Source organism: Stegodyphus dumicola, chromosome 1 (assembly GCF_044657685.1).
Source record: "Stegodyphus dumicola isolate Sdum_Otavi_A_Nest chromosome 1, ASM4465768v1".
Classification (NCBI taxonomy): Eukaryota; Metazoa; Arthropoda; class Arachnida; order Araneae; family Eresidae; genus Stegodyphus; species Stegodyphus dumicola.
In genome coordinates this window covers 268,493,157-268,514,822 of record NC_140768.1, presented here as the reverse complement: position 1 = coordinate 268,514,822, position 21,666 = coordinate 268,493,157, and the positions used below count along the sequence as shown (strand labels likewise).

The 21,666-nt window shown below is 31.1% G+C and overlaps 1 protein-coding gene across 4 annotated transcripts in view; it reads right to left on the bottom strand.

Annotated features, from left to right (window-relative positions):
- Nucleotides 1-21,666, bottom strand: part of LOC118197049 (netrin receptor UNC5C-like) — a 380,734-nt gene that overhangs the window by 135,502 nt on the left and 223,566 nt on the right. For all 4 annotated transcript variants that reach the window (XM_085806676.1, XM_085806691.1, XM_085806687.1 and 1 more), the window contains exons 2-3: nucleotides 6,654-6,834; nucleotides 2,828-3,009 (exon numbers count right to left, since the gene is read on the bottom strand). In XM_085806676.1, the coding sequence (XP_085662802.1) occupies nucleotides 2,828-3,009; nucleotides 6,654-6,834 (363 nt within the window). The remainder of the gene's footprint in view (nucleotides 1-2,827; nucleotides 3,010-6,653; nucleotides 6,835-21,666) is intronic.

Here is a 21,666-nt window from a genome sequence, read left to right as displayed (position 1 = left end):
TTCCCACTCCGTCTTCCCTTATCACCAACCTCTCAAGAGGTCTTTCGGCTCGCCGCATATTTAGAATGCCTCTATACCGTACAGAAACTCACATGACTACCTTGGATTAGGCTCCACGGGATCACCGATCAACCAATCGCTAAGGTTTCTCAGTGCGACCTCCCCATTGGAGCTTCAACCTCACGTGACCACTACTAATTTAAGGTTTAAAGCAAGAACTTCACCTTCGAGCAGGAACTCACATTCACGTTCAAGTTCTATAGAAATCGCACCGTAACAAACGGTCACCACCTTCTCTTTCGTCTAAACGCTTCCGTTCTCACGGACTGATTCCAAACATGATACACCAATTTCATGCACCATTTTAGGCAATATTTCAACTCAGCTTATAACGTCGCCCTCGATACTTCACCACTGGTACTAGTCACACAAGCACTATACAATTACAAGCATTCATGCCTTCTCCGGGATTTGAACAAGAGACCGTTGGTAGGGCAGTCAGCATCGCTAACCACTGTCCCGGTTGGCGCCGCGATTGTATCCTTCTGCTACGATACATGATTTCAATTGTGTTTTATATAAGTAATAATTTGAATCATTTAGCGCCTAGATAATAAAGCGACTTAAGTCGCAATCCGTCGCAAAACGGCTTGCAGTCCTAACGACAGTCACTTACAGTCTGCCTGTTACAAGAAGAGCTCGAAGTAAACCAGGTTATATCTCTGAACATATTTTTTGTCCATTTTTTTCCAAAAAAAATATTAACAGTTTATGATTTACCAAAGAGTAAAGAATGTGTTATATAATTTTTTAAGAAGCATAGCATTTGAATATACGAAAATGGTCGGGAAATAACAGGGATCATAATACCATCACAATGATACTTTATTTATGTCTCTTTATAAACAAAAATGGATTAATTTAAGTAATCGAAAAATTTAACGAAAAAAAAAAATATGTCTTCTACCGTAATACCAACGCTACGTTAGCAGGTTGCAATAAATTCATTCACAAACTGGAAGATACTTATTAAAATGTTATGGATAGATTTAGCTATGTTAAGTTGTACACAAAAGAATAAAATACAGTAAAGCTTAATAGCAACTAAAGTATCTTATCTAGTATTTCTAAATCTGGATTAAGGGATGTCCATTGCAAGTTTGCGAAAGCCAAGTTTTGACAATTTTCTGAATACCAGAGATACTAATACCACTCTAAATCCTAGTCGACATTCTCTGAAGACCGTTCTCTCATCTAAGACCTGTCTAAAGCCAAAAATGGATGGCAGATGGACTGATAGAAGCTTTAAGGCTTATGTAGTTTTAACTCTCTAGGGTTTAAGAGGCTGGTCGAAAATAGGAAGCGTACTGCTTACTGCAATCTGCTTGACTCATTTGTAAAATGTTCTGGTGGGTTACATTTAGGTAAATTTAATCCGCTGTCAATTTTACTTAGAATGTCCCGTAAGCTCGGTCTTGGCACTTAACGATTGAAATCGGAACAAGGAAATAAAATTAATACTACGCATCGAAATATTTCAAAATCAAGCTCTAAACATTTCTATTCGGTATAATATTGATACGCACTCATATATTACAATACTAATTTAAAGATTATTTTATTTATGTTATGGTAATCTAAAGATTCATGCAATTAATTTATAGCTGTATAAGTAATTTTAAAGGAAAAAAAAGGATAAGCTGTCAAAATTAGTTTTCTTTGATACTTCTAAAATCTTTTCTGATAATTTCTTTTGTACCTTGACATTAACTTTGCTTAATATTAAAAGGTCAAACATGATTAAGTTAAGCAGCGATAACAGGTATGCATTTAAGTAAAACTTATTTTTGTATCAACAGGCTAAGTAGAATTAGCTTCCCCCCCCCAAAAAAAAAACTACCACATTTTTCATAGTAGAATCTATAGGGACTTCGTAAAAATTTCGAAAAAAGGGAGAGTTCACTCACATGAATTACTGTAATGGCAGCGTTAATTACAAAAGTTATCTAAAAAAAAATTTTTTTTTCCCCCAAAAATCTAAAACTAAGCGGTCAGTTACACATTTCTTTTTCCCCCCTAAATTGCTCTGATGCGTATTTTTGAAGATTCATTTGTAGGTACCACAGAAGCGCCCTGTAATCCCCAAATGAATCATTTTCACATATATATAATTTCATTCAATGTGAAAATACCACAAAGAAATTCCACAGTAAACAAAGTGTTAAGAATTCCTGAATATCGTCGACACTACACCAAAACAACAAATCTGCAAAACTGTTGCTTCAGGAAGAGTGCTTTTAAAGGATGGTACGCTTTTTGATTTAAAGGAAATTTGAAATATAACTTTTACACAAAGCTCCTTGAATATTTATGAAACAGAATACGGATATATTTCTCTTAGCATAATGTAAAAAGCTAAAATAGATAGCATGTGTAGTTACAATAGTAAAAAATTCCAGATTCGTGTTTTTGTTATAGTGTTGACAATATTTCTATCACTCCATAAAACAAGATTTCAACAAATACTAAAACTCATATATTTAAAGGAAATATTTAAGGGGATGCCAAAAATGCACATCTACGAAAAAGGCTAGTGCAGTTAAAACGTTATCTTGCGTTTCATTCTGAGGAAAACCCAGTTAATATGTTTTCATAAAATCTATTTAATTTTTATGTCAAAAAATTTCATGTCGCTCTTTAAGCATTCTTTAAAACACTGAAAAATACCAGCAAAACGACCAGAACCGAATACTGAATATCAGATTCGTGGTTTGGCGTAATGTAGATGATATAATTAAAAGGGCAGTATTTCAAACAGTTTACTCACATGCTATTTTGATCACAGCCACTCTGCTCTTAGTGGTGCCGCTCGATGACCAAGCAACGCAACCACATCCATATCCATCCAGACCAAAATACTCCTCCACGTCATTCCTACTCACGTCGATACTCACTTCGATGTGTCTCACGCCCGTTTGCGGATCGACGAATTCTTGCCTACTGTGGTGTCTAACAAAAAAAAAAAAAAAAAAAAAAAAAAAAAAAAAAAAAAATGCATAAGAATTTGATTTAGTATTTTTTCGAGTATCGTCCATTTTTTTAAACAGAACAACAACCAATATATATATATATATAAACACTGATTATTTAAAAAAAAATTGCTCGCTTTTATATCACGTAAGCTACTGATCACAAACCCACGATTCCAGTTTAAGGAATGAAGGAAATAAGGTAGAATTTTGATTGCAATAATTTTAAACTTTTTTTTATTCTGTAAAAACATACAAAATCACAATTTTTATATGGATCTTTTACAAAGAAAGTTCAAATAGGAAAATGCATCTTTTCTTAAAAACGGTCTTTGAAAAGAATTGGTTTTGTAACATCAGAATTGGAAAGATTGTCAAAAATTACAGAACTTAAATAATTTTACTCGATGAAAGGGAAAAATACAGATTTCAATAGCTGTATGAAACTAAAATTGATTCCATTAAACATTTTCTAATTCTGGATTTTAACTTCGGTTTTTCTGATGTAAAAAATATCATTTAGATACTGGAGTTCGAAAACCAAACGTAGCTATCTTTAGAAATATCTACATATATACGGTTCTCAAAAATTTTAATTCAAGGTATTTCCGATAATTTGGATATGTACGAGGGAGTGTTTATTAATTTATTGTTTTACAATTCGGTCACGAAAAATATTTTTCTTATATCTCATTTCTCGTTCATACTGTTTTCTTTGTAAGTTTAATAAAATTGTCGTAAATTTTCGCAGTCATCTGTTTTCAGTCTTTTTATTATTATTATTAGGTTACGCATTGTTTTTGTTCGTTCATTTATTTATTAGTACACTGTAATAGTTTTTATTATTATTATTAGGTTACGCATTGTTTTTGTTCGTTCATTTATTTATTAGTACACTGTAATAGTTTTTATTATTATTATTAGGTTACGCATTGTTTCTGTTCTTATTATTAGGTTACGCATTGTTTTTATTATTATTATTAGGTTACGCATTGTTTAGGTTACGCATTGTTTTTATTATTATTATTAGGTTACGCATTGTTTTTGTTCGTTCATTTATTTATTAGTACACTGTAATAGTTTTTATTATTATTATTAGGTTACGCATTGTTTCTGTTCTTATTATTAGGTTACGCATTGTTTTTATTATTATTATTAGGTTACGCATTGTTTAGGTTACGCATTGTTTTTATTATTATTATTAGGTTACGCATTGTTTTTGTTCGTTCATTTATTTATTAGTACACTGTAATAGTTTTTATTATTATTATTAGGTTACGCATTGTTTTTGTTCGTTCATTTATTTATTAGTACACTGTAATAGTTTTTATTATTATTATTAGGTTACGCATTGTTTCTGTTCTTGTTATTAGGTTACGCATTGTTTTTATTATTATTATTAGGTTACGCATTGTTTAGGTTACGCATTGTTTTTATTATTATTATTAGGTTACGCATTGTTTTTGTTCGTTCATTTATTTATTAGTACACTGTAATAGTTTTTATTATTATTATTAGGTTACGCATTGTTTCTGTTCTTATTATTAGGTTACGCATTGTTTTTATTATTATTATTAGGTTACGCATTGTTTAGGTTACGCATTGTTTTTATTATTATTATTAGGTTACGCATTGTTTTTGTTCGTTCATTTATTTATTAGTACACTGTAATAGTTTTATTAGGTACACAGTGCATTAAAAAGGGGAGACTGTTCAATATCTCCCATTATAACTGAGCAGATTGACGAAATTTAACTTGTGATTTTCATGTCTCGAAACAGCGATTTGGTATATATATTAGATTTACATATAGTAATCGTTCTAACACAGGCATTTTAACATAATATCGAACTTTTTCTAAAATGACATATATTTTTTCCCCCATATTTCGACCCTACGCCTCAAATTACACCAAAGTGTTAAGTTTCGTAAAAATCGCCCAAATAGATTTTAGATTTTAAAAAACTAGGTTACTAAAAAAACTAGGTTTAAAAACTAGGTACTTTAAAAAACTAGGTTTAAAAACTAGGTACTTTAAAAAACTAGGTTTAAAAAACTAAAATGTTAACTCTACAGTATTAATTGGATTTGACATATATTTATTAATATCCCTTTTTTATCAAACTTACATCATTCCTTCTTTCACAATACGAAATTTAGGTTCAGTCCAAATAAAATTAGCAGATATTTTCAAATTTGAATTTCTGTAAATTTTTCATTTTTTTTTTTTTAAATTATAACCTTTGAAAATTTTACCATCACTTTAAAGCAGCTGTATTTCAAAGTATATCTGAAAAAAGGATTAGAGATTTTTATTCAAAATTTCCCAAGATATACGTGAATTTATGCATAAGCGCGTTTTGAAATTTGACATATTTGTTATAAGTGATAATAACGCCGAATGTGGTTTACGCATTTTGTTAAAATTATTTGAAAAGAATGAACGATACATCTTTTTAACCGTCGTGAGCAATGAAAGGGAAAGGAAATACGTTAGCATAAATTAAGAATTACTCCAAGTGAATTATTCTTGGCGCAGATTGAAAAGTGTGTCCCAAGATAAATATTGGAATTTCTCGGTAAGTTTCCCACCAAATTATACAAAATTGAATATTTAGGCATAATATAAATCGTAGAATCGAAATATGGTAAAAGTACAGTTTTGTGCCAAAAAACCTACGGTAGAACAACATTATATATAAATCTAATATATATCCTAAATTGTGCTTTCGAGACATGGAAAATGCAAACTAAATTTCGTCAATCGGCCCTACAGAACGGGAGATATAGAACTATTCCCCCCGGATAGTATACATTTATTTAACCGAATGTGTGGCCAGTTTATATCTTGCATTACTCTGTAGATTTCATAATTCGAAGATATAACCAGAAACCTTTTTTACTAGCCTTTGAGCAAGTTTTGTTGCCAAGTTGGCGACATTTAGCCATTTCTCACCAATCTGCAGACATTTGGGAAATTTCCTGAAAATACGAGTACATTTTCATAGGTCTAGGAGCGACTGCTCTTGAAGATTCCAAAAATACTCCCTCTTCACCTACAGAAAGACTTAAATACGGTCTGCACTGAAGCTGTGAGTTAGTTAATTCAGTTATTCGGTTCAGAATCTTCAATTATAGTGAGTTTTTGCTCGGCGATAACAGATTTAGACTTTCCTACAACAGATTTTAGTGATCTACTGTATTCCTTAAGCTTCAAGAATTCGTCTTATCTCTGTTTGTCTCCTAGTTAATTATTTTGTTGTATGAGCAGTTATTTATGTCAATGAAATTACAGTTCTTGTGCGTGCAGATTATTAAAGAGATCTTTACGAAGTTTTAACTTGCAATAGTATTTTATAACTAAGAATATATGTTTCGCGTATTTTTACTGAATCGTGTCATAAAATCTATTGTATTTGATTCATTTCTTAAACTGGAACCATCCGCCTAGCCGTTCAGGATCAATTTAGTCGTTAGATCTTTTTTAAACCTGATATATATGCAGTAAAAGCAACTATGAAACACACCATTTGGTGATTATTATACTAAAATGTATTTTTTTTTATTTCTAGAATATTCAATGGTTTTATAGAAAGTCAAGGAAAAATTATGCAAGCTGTATACCTGTGATGAACAGCTTTGTCATTGCACACAAAATACAACTCCAAGGCATTCCGAACTTTACAAGACAAGGTGGCAGGACGGCTGCGTACAACGTACGTATCCCGAGGTTCCTCTAAGAAAACCGGACGGCCCGACGTATCACCATCTTCCGTTGGAAAGGGGTCCAGAAGCAAACCTCCATCTAGAAAATCAAAGAAAATGCGCATTTAGTTAGTTATAAGCATAAAGCTTTCTTTCTTTTAATTTAATAATTTAACACGTGAGCAAGAATTTTAAAAAGTGTCGCAAATAACAAAGAATTTTAATTTGATTTCCACTGTTAACTTTTATTTCCCACATGTCTTATGCTTAAATAAGGATTGATTGTAGTGTTTCCAAACTGTACATCGGTTCAGCTGCAGATAATTATTTAATTATACGTATATGACGTAATAACGTAATATTTCTCTAACATATAAAAATTTCCATGTTATTAGTGATATAAACTCTTTGAGGTTTTAACCTTTCGGCGAAATCAGCGTCTATCTATACAGCCTTCTATTTTAAAAAGGCATCAAGATTATATTAGTATGCACACTACTTTTGAATGGATAAATTGTGTAACTTTGTCTACTGTTGATTTTTTTTCGGTACATAATAATGAACTTTTTTACATTTGTCGTGGTTTTTCTACATTTATAATATTTCTCCTCGTTAACGAGTCAGTTTCCTTCAGTAAGTCCTCCACGAAAGTATTCCAAGATAAATTTAGAGTTCTAGACAGATAGCTCTAGCATATTTTGGCCTGAGTCAGTTAACCTAACTTGCATTGCTGTCTTGGGAATAATGGTGCTACAATAATTGCATCAACATAAAACCACCATTCCCCTGCGCAGTTCTATTTATCTGATGCGGGCGTTATGCTGTGCGATATAAAGAGTAAATACTTATTTAAATTAAAAACTCGGATTTATGCGTCAAAAAATTCAAATTTCAATTCGAATGCACGTATCCTATGCAGACATGATTGCCTGTCTGCGCATCATGCATCTATTCCTATTGCAGTTACCACTGCTGCTACTTCTATTAAAAATATCGCATGATCCAAAGTATCAGCGGCTCATGCATTTTTTTGATTCATAAGCAGTGACACTTAACATAGTGAACCTTCTCGTGGTAATCATTTCCCTAAGATAATTAATTATTCCTAGAATGACCGGTATTTCTGAGAACGTTAATAAGCGTTTCTGTTGAATGTCACTTCGCAAAGTTTATTTCTTCAGCCGAAGACAAAAGTCATTCATTTGATATCGGGGGTGATTGACTTATTCATTCTTCATTCTGTACAATATCATTAACACAGATATGTTTTGAAACTCATCAGAAATTTATATATTATTAATTTACATAATGTTAATTAATTAATCGTAAGAAACAGTTTTCAAATTGATCAAAAATTGGACAAAAACAGCTCTGTGAACTGTTTTGCCCTCATTGCAGGGTTCATTTTATATGCAAGAGCAATAAGAGAAAATTAAAAGAAAAGGTTTCATCTCAGAGTAAGTTTGTACACGAAGAAAATTTGAAATCTTTATTTGAAAAATTTGAAATATGTTTATAAAAGTGTTCTGGATGAAGAATATACCTGCGATGATTTTATTTACCATCTAACTCAGAAACTATGTAAAACAAAAGCTAATATCTCTTTATAATGAAGCTGAATTGTGACTTAAATATAAAAGTTAGCATCTATAGTAATACTTGTGTATTCATAATATACACTAAGTATCTGTAGTACTCCTTGCCATTGAATTTAATGTACAGTGGTCAAAGCAATTTCGCAATAAAAAACGTGAGTCTTATGTTCAAAAACAATTTATAATTTCTCTGTCGACCATCACTTCTAGTCAAAAAGTCAGATTTTCCATTTATCTTCAGTAAAAATTATTCAAAAATGTCTTCTGATGGCGAATTAGAATTGCTGGATATGCTTCACAGCCATAAAAATCTTTTCGGTTTGATCACAATTCTAATCTTTCTTTACCATCAGCTTTCCAGGTATTTGTTTTTCAGTTACGTTTGATTCACTTTTCAGTCAATAACTGACGTTGATGAATTCTCTCTCTCTCTCTTTTTCCATTATTTTTATTTCTGCAGCTGGAGAAGAAGGTTCTATTTGAACTTTGAAATGCAAATTGTCCTTCAAATGTATTTAAATTACATCGAATTTTCTTGCTTATTATATGTTAACTTTAAATTGAAAGTTAGTGCAGAAACAGTTTAGGGTTAAATTGTTCAAATCTAATCAGAACCTTAAACAAAGTCATCATCCTTAATGTTATTAAAAGAACATGAAAAACATTTTAAAAAATTTTTACACTATATCTTTGTATTATAATAATGGAACACTAAGATTTATGACTATCAATTTTGGAACTAATAGCTATTGTTCCAGATGTATTTATTCTCACTTTTCCCACTAGAAAATCCCACCAGCTTCTTAGAAAGATTAAATTATGTTAATACTACAAACAGAGCAACATAACTTGGAAAGAGATGGAAACAGTCTTACACATAGTTTCAACGATAGATTGTGGCTACATGGACAACGCCCTGTTCAGAGTGAGCTATTTAACTTCAGGATCTCCTAACCCAGGAGTTAATGAGGTTCGTGTTCTCTTCTGGCTTTTCACTAAGTAAATATTTTAATTGGTATTATTAGTAGGTGCCTTGCTGAAGTTCTGGATATAATGCCTTTGTATAAGCTTAATCGTAAGCGTTACCGTATTGTTTTAACTGAATTGCATATTTTAAATGCTGTCTGCTTTATCCTGTTTTTCTTCAATTTTTGACACGTAATTTCGCTTAACTTCCACTTCAAACCTGATGCCATATCACTTTTAGATGATATATGTTGAGAAGTTTAGAGGATTACTTGCTGTTTCACTCAATGATCATCCGTACAGCTTTCTACTTTAACAAATCGGATAATAATTACTATACAAAATAGTTTAAAAATATAACTTAACATTATAAATTCTCAGAAACTGAAACTTTTTTTATGTACAACCAGGTCCGATTCAAAGCATAGGCAATACATGCAGTCGCCTAGGGTACCAGCAAGCAGTAGTAGTAGTAGTAACGGAGGACCTAAGGTGACGTAAAAGCTGAAATTAGGCTTGTGTGCAGTTTACCGTATTAGCTTTGCTTTATTCTAATACGCCTACTCTGTATTAGTATCTGAAGATGAAAACAGCACTGTTTGTCCTTCGAAAAATTTACTGAGACGTTTTTTAATGCCGTTATTTATTTACTGAAAGCAATGGCAAGTTTTATTAATTATTAATGCTAATACGTAACTTTTAGATCAATTAATAATATACTGTTTACAGTAGATTAGTATATTAAACTGAAATAGCATTTAAATAAATTTTCTGATTTTTAACAGAGAAAAGAAAAAAAATTTCCTCCACCGCTACAGCATAAATTTCTCTAAAATAAATTCAGGGAGTTACTTGCAATCGTGTTTCTTAAAAAATAAGTTTAGTAACAAAATGAGATGTAAAGTTTGCGCAAGTCATGCCACCGCTTACACCGTACCTTTTAAATATTAAGTATAATATCATGCCAACTGCGCCTCTTCCCTCAAAACGAGCTATCCCCTAGTCAATGATATTGTTTCACATCGTGTTCGTCTCCCTGTAACATTTGTTAGAAAGACCGGGAAGAGAATATGATTCAGTGTTTAATGCAAAAGGATGTGTCCACGACGTGCTGGAGTTGACAAGAAAATGAAAAAATAGCTTTGTGATCATATTGTTATAATTTATTTTATAAATAAGTTAATTGAGAAAAAGAAAGTTTTATTATAATTGTCTAATTTTAAACGTACTACGACTTAAGCTATAGGTGGTACGACTTAGAATACTGGATTTTCTAATCCACATCAAGTTCGTGTTTATAAAAATTGTATTAATTTCATCCAAGAGCGTAGACGGTGTGGAATTTTATTGCAATAAATATCAGCAGCGACAACACAAGATATTATTACCACGCATAATTTTGTATTTTTCACAGTACAATTTATACCTATTTTTTATTAAGGGTACCTTAATAAAAAACATAACCTTACGCTACTGGTTAAGATTTACATAACCTTACGCTACTGGGGTCTTTGTCATCAATATGAATATTTATTTTTTAGCTCCGTGTATATGGTAAATATATAACAATTTAAGATCTAAGTTAATGAATTCACAAAAATGGGACCGATATTTAGTTTTTTACTTTTAAATAATAGAAGTTTTACCCATCATATTTTTTTACAAAATTGCTTTTATAAATATTAATTTTTAATGTATTTCGAATATAGCAAAAAATTTTGAATATAATAGAAAAATGAAGATTAATGTACTTGAATACTGTACGCATAAATGCAGTTTACATAACACAGGGCCTAATATTCAGGATAAATTCGTTTCCAAACGCGTCCGGATTTTATTGGCAGAATACTTTCATTTGCATTAATCTCACAATTTGTTTCTGTTCTAGAATAAAATAATAAATTTACTTTCAGGTTATTGATTCGCGAATAGATTTCTTAGAACGTAGTGTATTAGGTTTTTAGATTTATTATTTTAATATAAATTAATGATAAAAGAATACAATAAATAGATATTTGCTTACTTTCTCATTTATTTCATAACAACATATTTATTTTATTCATATGTATTAAGGAAAATACTCTTTATTCTGAGCACACATATTGCTATTATTCATAAAATGTGAAAACTTTGTGATTTTCCTGTTCACTATTTTTATGGATTCATAATTATCTAATTCTATCTGTAATTCTATTAAATTACTGCAATAATCAATCTGGGCTAAGTATGATCCCGAGCCATTCGGATATTTGAAAAATCTGAATAAATGTATAAGTATGAGCCATTCGAATATTTGAAAAGTCTGGGTAAATGGCGGCATTTTTTTCTGTAGTCCAAATACGCATTTACATAAATGTAAATGAAGAAATTTTACATTTTCCCTAACCGTATTTTATTTCAAATGAGGTTATACAGTTACGAACACGAAATATTCCTATTTCAGTAAATAAACATATAAAATATACTTCACTCATCTACGTAAATTAAACAATGTTACACACATTCTTCTAAACTAATTCAATTGTTAAACAATGCCCTACACTGTATTATCTTTGTATATAGTTTAAATCGGCGAAACATTTTAAAACAAGCTTAGCTTTGCTTGAACAGTGGTCTTCTCACTTTATCTGTTCACAAAAGTTATAAAAATGTATGATTTCTCTTATGGAAATTTAATCTTAAAAAAAAAGCATTGAAAGTATATCAATGTTTCATGTACTTTATTGGGGAGAAGGAAGCAAAAAAATCCTTATTTTATTACGATTTTTATTGAACAATTTAAACCCAAATTTCATGTGTGAAGGTCTATTAATAAATTAATAAATAGAATAATTTAGAAATAATCCATTAAAAATAAAAAAATATAATATTTGATTAATTGTTTTAAGTATTCAGCTTTGCTGTCACATAGGTTTAAAAAATTCTTTCGAATTTTAACTTTGACTTGCAAGCCCAACTTTCGAGGAATACACTTTGAATATCTTTGGCCTAGAAATAAAAATTGATCCTGATAATTTCGCATATCCGAAATACAGATAACAGAACTGCTTTTATAATATAAATATACTTTAAAAAATGGAACTGATATAAAGGGAGACCTTGCTCTGATTTTCTATTAAGGAAACTTACATGCATGTATTTTAAAGACATATCGTATCTAGTTTCAAACATATCCACTTGCAAACTTTATCATCAATGATTAAAAATAAGTAGGACTATACGGTTAAATGGCGATAACCTCACAATCGCTTGCAGAGATAACATTGTTATTATTTAGATAAGACTTCTTTCTACGACATCTCTTATTACACTGATTCCTCAAGAAGCACATAAATAATTTCATACTTAAATAACCCTATCCTTTACGTAGTGAAAAACACGACTGTAAAATATTTTTCTTGGTTCTTCAAAAAACATTACTTTTCTTACAGTTAGAAAAACGTTTCGGAAGGACTATGAAATTATCTGATACCTTCTTAATTGTTGGAAATGTTACTTCTGCGGGCAAATTTAATGTAGGAGTTACTTTTTCATACAGTATAGTTTCACAAGAAGATTATAATTATATATGAAGTTTATATTCTACTAAAGCAGGTGATATTAATTTTTGTTTCATTTTAAGTAGTAATTCTTAAACAAAACATAAAAAACTCTCTTTATTTATTCTTTATTCCTTTCTGTTATAAAAATGAACAAAGCAGCTTTTATTTGCTTCTACTAATATGCGTAACATACTTCTTTTTAACTAAAATGAAATTAAAATCTATTTTTCACTCACACAAATTATCCATCTTGTATTATGAGTGTAAAAACAGCACTAATAGTAATACCTATCACTAAAGTTTTATGATAGGCACTCGTTTAATATTAATACATATAACATATCTGTGCACGGGTGTGATATGCATATATATAGAAATTTGAATTTAAAATACTGAATTTATTAATTTTAACACCGAAATTTAATGATTTGCTATTTAATAATTTTTTTAAATACAAAAATTATGAGTGTAAAAATTTAGTAATGTATATCACTGTTTTTTTCTTTGCTGAAATAATAGACTGTAATAAATTTATTATTTTAGCAAAATCGAAAACAATAAAGAATTATAAACCATAAAATTAACAGCAAGCTTATGACTTAAAAATGAAAACATGCCACAATCGAATATATCACTATTTTTTGGGGGGGTGTAAAATAATAAACTGTATTAAATTTATTATTTTAGCAAAAAAAATTGAAAACAATAAAAAAATTATAAGAAGCAAGAAAATAAATAATAGAAAATCAGCAAGAAAATAAATAACAGCAAGCTTAATAGGCTTAAAAATGAAAATATTCCACGTTAGAGTTACTGCACTTCTAGATTTCTGAAGTTCGGATAATTGGAATTATGCAATTCCATTACGCATTTTTCTCATTTTTTAAAAATTCTTAATACGTAATACCTATAAGCAATTGTTGAGAAGAGATCACTTAATAATGCTTTTCAAATAATAAATTAATTAATTAAACACGTTTATTAAATACACAAAAGAATTTGTGTTAAAGAATGTAAAACTCAAAACTGACATCAACTGCATCAAAAGCATAGTTATGCTAACGAAAGAGCATCATTTCAGAAAATAATGCGGGAAGACTACGTGAAATCTCGTCCCAGTTTACATCTTTGTGTGCATTCCCCAATATTAAAAGAACTTTAAAGTTAAAAATAATGAGAGAAATATACATTCTAATCATTTTAAAGCCATCCATTCGCATTCTAAAAGTTCTCCTTTTTAAAGAATGGAAAAGTCAAACGAATTGGTATTCTCCACAAAAATTTTTCACTTCCCCCCCTTCTTTCAACTCATCATCCGGATTTCGGAAATTCTTCTAAATCCTCCTTCCATTTCCACACACTTTTAAAACCTAAAACGTGCCATGAAAAAGGGAGCTAGCTAGAACTAGCTGGCACACTTTCCGCTCTCGGTTAACTTTACGGAAAAAGGATGGAGCGAATTTTCTCTTTCTTCACCCCACCACCACCACCACATAACGCATCGATCAAATGGCGGGAAAATCCGATTTCATGCATTCCCATGCATTCCCAAAAATATACGAATAGTGCAGCTGCTCTGGCGCAGTTCTGGAAAACCGAAAATTGAAAATGGCGTGCAAGTGCTAGCGAGCATTCCTCTCCAGAGCATCGGTCAATTTTGTGATTCCCGCCCCCTCTCCTTTTAAAGTCTTCCACTACAGAAAATAGGATTTTAAATAAATCTAGTAAAGGGATTATGTGCATGGTGGGTGAAGAATTTTTTCGCGCGGTGTTAATATTTAAATGTGCTTTTATGCGCGGTGAATTAAATATTTATGCCTTGTTTATTTATTTAGTTCTGTACACTGTTTAAATGAATCCGAATCGGAAACATACAAAGGAAGATTTTTCTCACTCCCCTCCACTTTAACTACTAATGCAAATGGAAGAATTTTGAATGACGATTTGTAAACACACTAGACAGGAATCTCTTAAACGCGTATCGAGCAAAACAATATTCATTTCTACACGTTATAGAAAAAAGGCAACAAGCCTGTGGCTTATTTTTAACCAGGATGTACCACGAGTAGGTTTACAAAATCAGGGTGCAGATTCTCTGGAAAAGAAAGAAGAGATTATTCTTCAGAAAACCTGGAAATGTAATACACTTCATTTTGCTAAGAGATCGATATACAGCGAATGTTAACAAGAATCGTAACTCATCTTTTGGGCACAAAGGCTAGGGAAAAGGCATGACAATGTTTGTTCAAATAGGGATATAATATCCCAGATTCTCTTCGTGTTGCAGCTGTGACATTGTTCTGCCTTTTAACTGGACATGATTGTTTTAATGTTTATCTACTTTACAACAGGAATTCTCTAGTCTGTTCTCTTCGTAAAATGGAAAACCTACAGTCAAAGAACATTTAAATACAAGCTCTGGACTTAATATTCTCCATTCTGTAATCCAGAAGTACTGGGTGCAAAGAGGCTGATGGCCTAGGTGCCAAAACCAGGCATATTTAAATAAATTAAATAAATAACTTTAATTTTAAAATTGCCATACACACTTAAACATCATTAAGCCGTCAAAAAGTTAACTTAAACTTCTCTCGAACTTAAACATTTAAACGAAGTCACATCTGTGAATAAAATGTCTCTCCGCTTATGATAATGACTTTTCAAATTTCTAAAATACTCGAATTTATTCACGCATATAACCTATTCAACGGGAATTTCATGCTTGTACTTTTAATCTGGTATCATTTTCACTTTTCAGTAAACGAAGTTAGTTTTCAAAACCAGTTCACCTGATACGTTGCAATGTTCAACCTTATAAGCTATCAAACTATACTTCAGAAGAATCTTCGGTCTTACAAAAAGGCACAATATAAGCAAATGGTAGTATTTAATTAAGAGGTTTATTATAAGCTACCTTTTGTAGTAAAGCCAGAATTAAACAAAAGTTTGTAATCACTACTTGTCACCTTACAAAAGTTGGCTTACAGGTGGGCTTCTCAGATGTGAAAAGCTTAATTGTGGAATGGCATGTTTTTTTTTTTTTTTTTTTTTTTTTTTTTTCCCTAAACTACAAATACATTCTATATTTCTAGCGAAACTAATTTGGTGTTAAATGACGGAAGAAAATTAAGGTATAAGAAAGAATTAACATAAATAATAGGGTGCTAGCTAAAGTAATCCTTACAAGATTTTGACAAGATATATATGACAGTGTCAAACCAAACTTTCCTACACTTTCGCTACTCCACACATGATCTAGTCTGTAGTCTACATAAGTCTAACGCGAATGGTGTATTTAAAGAATGAAACATAGTTCTATTTCTTGAAGCCTGTTTTTGAAATTCTTGAATAACGGGCGTTCAAACTGCCCTAGTTTTTACAACATTTAAAAGAAAGTATCAGTTAGGACAGCTCAGAATACTCCAGTCTTGCAATTTGGCAGAAGTTTTAACAAGGACTTTAATAATCTTCCTCTCTGTGTTTAAATTATGAATGTGGTAAGGAAAATTTAATTCTGTACATTACTTAAAAATGTAATGTTATAGCTATTATACATATTCTTTCCGCATAAAAGCTATTTGAGAATAATAACTATGATGAAGAAATCTTTAGTATATCATTAACAAAACATGCTTAGGCACAAAGCATACTTTTTAAAGAAGGTATAATTCTTTTTGCATCTGAATATAAAACTTTAAATGCAATGCAAAATAGAAAGAGAAAAATGACTCACGCACGCAATTTGATGAAAGGTTTGGATTATTAAGTTTACCTGTAACAAATAATTTTTAATCAATCTCATATTGACATACTAAAGATTTTTAACTTTATCTCTATTTTTAAACAATAACGAGAAAAAGATGACGAAAAATTTAAAGGTGGCAATAATTTCTGCTAAAAATCTTCCTAAAAATTCCAACTAGATGCTTTTTAATATACGAATAATAAATAATTTAAAATTTGACGATCGCAATCAATTAAGCATTTTTTCTAGATAAACTAGTTACTTTGCTAGAGTGTTAGATGACTCGTTGTCTCATCTTTAACTTACAAGCCAATAATCAAAAGTGGTTACAACAAGCCTAAAAGCAATAACAACTTTTGCTTGTACTTCGACTAGAAGTTACTAGAAAACTAAATATTTAACAGAAACTTAACATGTACTTCTTACGGCCTGAGACTGCAATAGTAATTATTCATGGGGCAAACACTCTATTAAAAATTAAAATCCCGGCTTGTCTTTCTGCCTGGCCTAACTAAACGTGAAAGCTAAACTAAAGATTCAGCGTAAAGAAATAACGTGTTAACTAAACGTAACTTATAAAAAGTATATGCTATGCGTTCTGCCACGCAGATGTTAAAGTTCTTTAATACAGACTTAAGCAATACGGCACTCTACACAGGCGTTTACAGAATTTAATTTAGGACTGAGTTTGTACAAAATGCAAAGCTGAAGGAAACAAAATTTTCACTTTTTGTCTCAATAATCAGTCCTTGCATGTTTAAATAATGTTTGGCACATTCATGGAGCTGTTTGATTCCTTCGTAGAATTCATCTTTTGATATACTATTGAAGTCTCTGGTTACAGTTTTCTGAAACTTTCCAGTGTTCCTAAAATAATTACCCTAAGATGAGATTTCGCTTCTGGGAAGAGAATGTAGTCTGCAAGTGCCAAATCTGGTAAATAAGAAGAGTGACTGAGAATTGTGCCCTTCTCTTTGCTAGAAATTGCTTAACGAGAATGGAGAAATTTTGCTGTTTTCTCTACTTTACAGCGAAATTTTATCGCTATTCTTTGCTGAGTTTTCATACCCATTGACAGCACACATTCACAGGGATCATAGCAAACGATTAATTGCATGGGAAATTCTGTACGTAAGCAGACGATGTTTTAGGAAAATCACATTCAGATGTCATAGAAATCGTGTTCAATTGGCAAATTTGCTTGCTGTAATTAGTTAAAAATAAATTAGCCCACTGTAAAACTTTAATCGCTATTCTTTGCTGAGTTCTCATACCCATTGACAGCACACATTCACAGGGATCATAGCAAACGATTAATTGCATGGGAAATTCTGTACGTAAGCAGACGATGTTTTAGGAAAATCACATTCAGATGTCATAGAAATCGTGTTCAATTGGAAAATTTGCTTGCTGTAATTAGTTAAAAATAAATTAGCCCACTGTAAAACTTCGTAAAAACACTGTATATGTATAAATATGAGTAACTTCTAGATAAGCAGGGCATTTGTAGATTATTCTTCAAAGCGTTAGGGATTGCATCATTTATTTAAAAAAAAAAAGAACAGATAAAGTGCGTAATATTGTATGTAATGTTTCTAATCGCTTAATTTCTCCAAAATAAATGTCAGATACAATGTAAATGGGATTAAAGATACATTTATCGCCTTTTCAAAATTATAAAAATCGACAGTGCTGCATTTCTGCACAGTATGATATATATTTCTGAAAAACATCATTGCAGATTTCTAGCATATTTGAATGTATCTGGTCACGCAATGGGAAGTTCTTTAGGTCACTTTTATTACCTTGTGAAGAACACAAATTTGCCTGTATCATATGCATCCATCTTCCAGAAAATACTAGTTTAACTTGCCAAAGGCTTTAAGAACTTTTTCTTTCCCTTTTCTAAACTACTTTATATCCTGGATTCTTTCCCGACTAGACAGAAAAGCAAAAATAAACACTAGTGCCTTTAGTCCAGAGATTATAGTCTAGCACGAACAGAATAGTTTGAAAGCTAATAATAAAACAAATCTCCATAGTCTATTCACAGTCTGCTTTTTCGTAACTTTGTTAATCCACCTTATTCTTAAAACTTCACTATAAATTTAACAATAAGCAAAGTATCATAAAATTTAAACAAGGTAACTTTTGAAGCGATTTTCTTTCCATAAATAACGCAGTTCATTTTTCAAAAATACGTCTGTGATTTATTATTATACTTACTTTGCCTCAGGTCGATTCATATAAGCTCCTAGCTTGCATTATTATCTCTTTCACTGCTTTGCTCATACGTATTGTCAGTTTCTATCTCGTTGTGAACCATTACAGCACCATTAGAGGACACATGTATTCTCTAATGGTGCTTTTGTGTAACAGCTCCAGTATATGTGTGGACTAGCTTATGTAACAAGATGAATAATTATAAATATATAATATTCCATTTGCAAAGAAAACAAAAGACCGACGTGAAATATGAAAACATTCTTAATTTCAGTAAAGGAGAACTGCGATTAAAATAGGAAAACTGCACAGTTTTAGAATTAACTACAACTAAAAAGGCTAATGACATGAAACACGGAAGATTCTTTAGTTCCCGGAAACTAGCTACAACGATCTTTCCTAATTTTTTTTTCATTTGCAGCCTAAACAACAGCTAACGTTTCTTAGAAATTCCTCTATGAAGTCAAAATCTCCATAAGAAATGATTTTTCGCTCTTTATTAGCAACATTCTCAACAACCGAATAGGCTAGCTTTCTCAACTACACTGTAAAAACTATTCTGTAAGGTTACTAAAAACACTCACGGAAACTGAGATGCCATGGGTTGTTTGAGTAACAGTAACGGGTACATTTTTTGTAACTTTACAAGGATTATCCCTGTAAAGGTTACAAATCTTTTTCTTGTAATATCACAGCATATAGTTATGTAAGTGGAACATATTTTTCTTATGTAAAATCTCAAACAATATATCTGTTATTATTATAGGTTATTTGTTTGTAATATTACAGTAAGTAAATATGTAAACAGAACATAATTTTCTCATGTAAAATCCCAAAGGACATATCTGTAACCGTTATAAGTTATTTGCTTGTATTATTGCAGCAAGTAATTATGTGAGTAAAACATAATTTAAGTAAAATCCCAAAAACCGTTATAGATTTTTTTCCCCCTCGTACAGCAAGTCCTATTACAGCAAGTTATTATGTGAGTAAAATATACTTTTCTTATGTGATGTTCACTTCAAAGGGATGTATCTGTAAAGGTTTCAAATTATTTCCATCTAATATCCTATTAAGTAATTCTGTATGTAGAATATATTTGGATTTTTAAATTAGTCAATACGACCTCAGAATAACATTAATTTGAAAGATGTGCTTTCAGCAGCATTCAATATACGTATTTCTTTTCAAAAAGTAAGATTATTCTGTTGCAAAGTATAGCCTATTCAGTTGTTGGGAACAGAACGATTTTTATTTATGCTAATGCATACCTGCAGTATAAATAACAGTCACCCCCCTTAAAAAGTCCTCTATGAAGGAGGTAGGTAACCTTCTCAAGATAGGTAAGCATTGCAAACTTTCCTATAGTTAATTAACTCAGGCCCGTCCACAAATTTTAGACTGCAAACAGAAGCTTGAATTTTATCATATAGGGTGAGCACAATAGTTTCCAAGATTTTAGAGTATCACTACATCATAATAGAAAAGGAAAGGGTAACATAATTAGCAATAATGGAAAGAGTAATGTCCAAAGATTTTACAGGCTTAAAAAATTCTGGATGCATGTGCCCTTATTGATATGGTAAATGAATATCCTGCAATCCAGCTCTGTCGATGCTTTCTTCATGCCTATTTCATATGATTAATAATGGTGATTCCATTATATCTTGGACCAGAGGCAGCATAAAGCGCTGATCTTTAATGTAGCCCCAAAGAAAGAAAACACAAAGCGTTAAGTAAACTGATCAAGGCAGGCTGTCAAGTCTTGTCAAACACAAAGCCCCAACTGGATGTCGAAACTACCTATTCTCCCGTATCTGTTTCAAGCATAGTAAGGTGCTGCATTATGTACGTCGCCTCTAAATTAATGGAGTTCAAACAATAGATTACTTCGGCTATCACTCAAGTGAACTGGATAACAGTAGAGTGAGCTTTAACGGAAATGAATTACAGAACAAATATTTACTGAATCACGAAGAAGGGGCGTATGAAGAATTTGTGATAGCTATAAAAATCTTAAATTAGGGAAAAAAATTAATTAGGGGGATCAACCTTGAATTGGCACAGGTTTTTAAATAAAACTTTATCAGATTTGAAGACCAGCTGACGTACGTCCTCCTTATTCAAGCGTAAAAATGATTTTACTCTAAAACAAATCAAAAAAGTTTTATTCAAAATCGAAGCCAATTTAATGTTTGATGTTTATTTTAACGTCAGAAGGACCATTAATTTCGTTTTGAAATTTTGTGGCGTTTCATTTTTTAAATTGTTGCCACCAAATATTATAGCCCCGTATTATATTTAAAGAAATTAAATAATGAAGAATCTGCATGAATGTATGTATGTTTCTCGCATTGTGATAAAAACAACGGTGCCTAGAGCAATCCAGTTTTGAATAATGTTCGTCTCCATCCGAATAGGGGCATCTGAAAACCCAAATTTGGAATTTGTTTTATTATCTATTTCATATTTGGTAAAGCATTTATGAGTTTCTGATTAAGAAACTCAAATATTTCGGAGGGAGCAATAGCAAAACTTGGGGGGGGGGGGATTTTTATCTCCAGTTCACGAAACTAGTATCGGAAATTCTACAGATACTCTCTTTTAAAATTATTTTGTGATATTGCTGTTGAATTGAATTGTGTGGTTTAAGTGCGAAGAACATGATATTTAACAAATAAAGGTCACACACAAAACGTAAAAAAAAAAAAAAAAAAAAAAAAAAAAAAAAAAAAAAAAAAAACTTTGCACGTAATTTAAAAGCTGAAACCCTTCAGTTTTTTTTTTTTTTTTTTTCTTTCTTTTTTTAGTCTAAAGGGGATTTGTCACTGAGGGACTATTGTTTTCGTTCTGCGATTTTG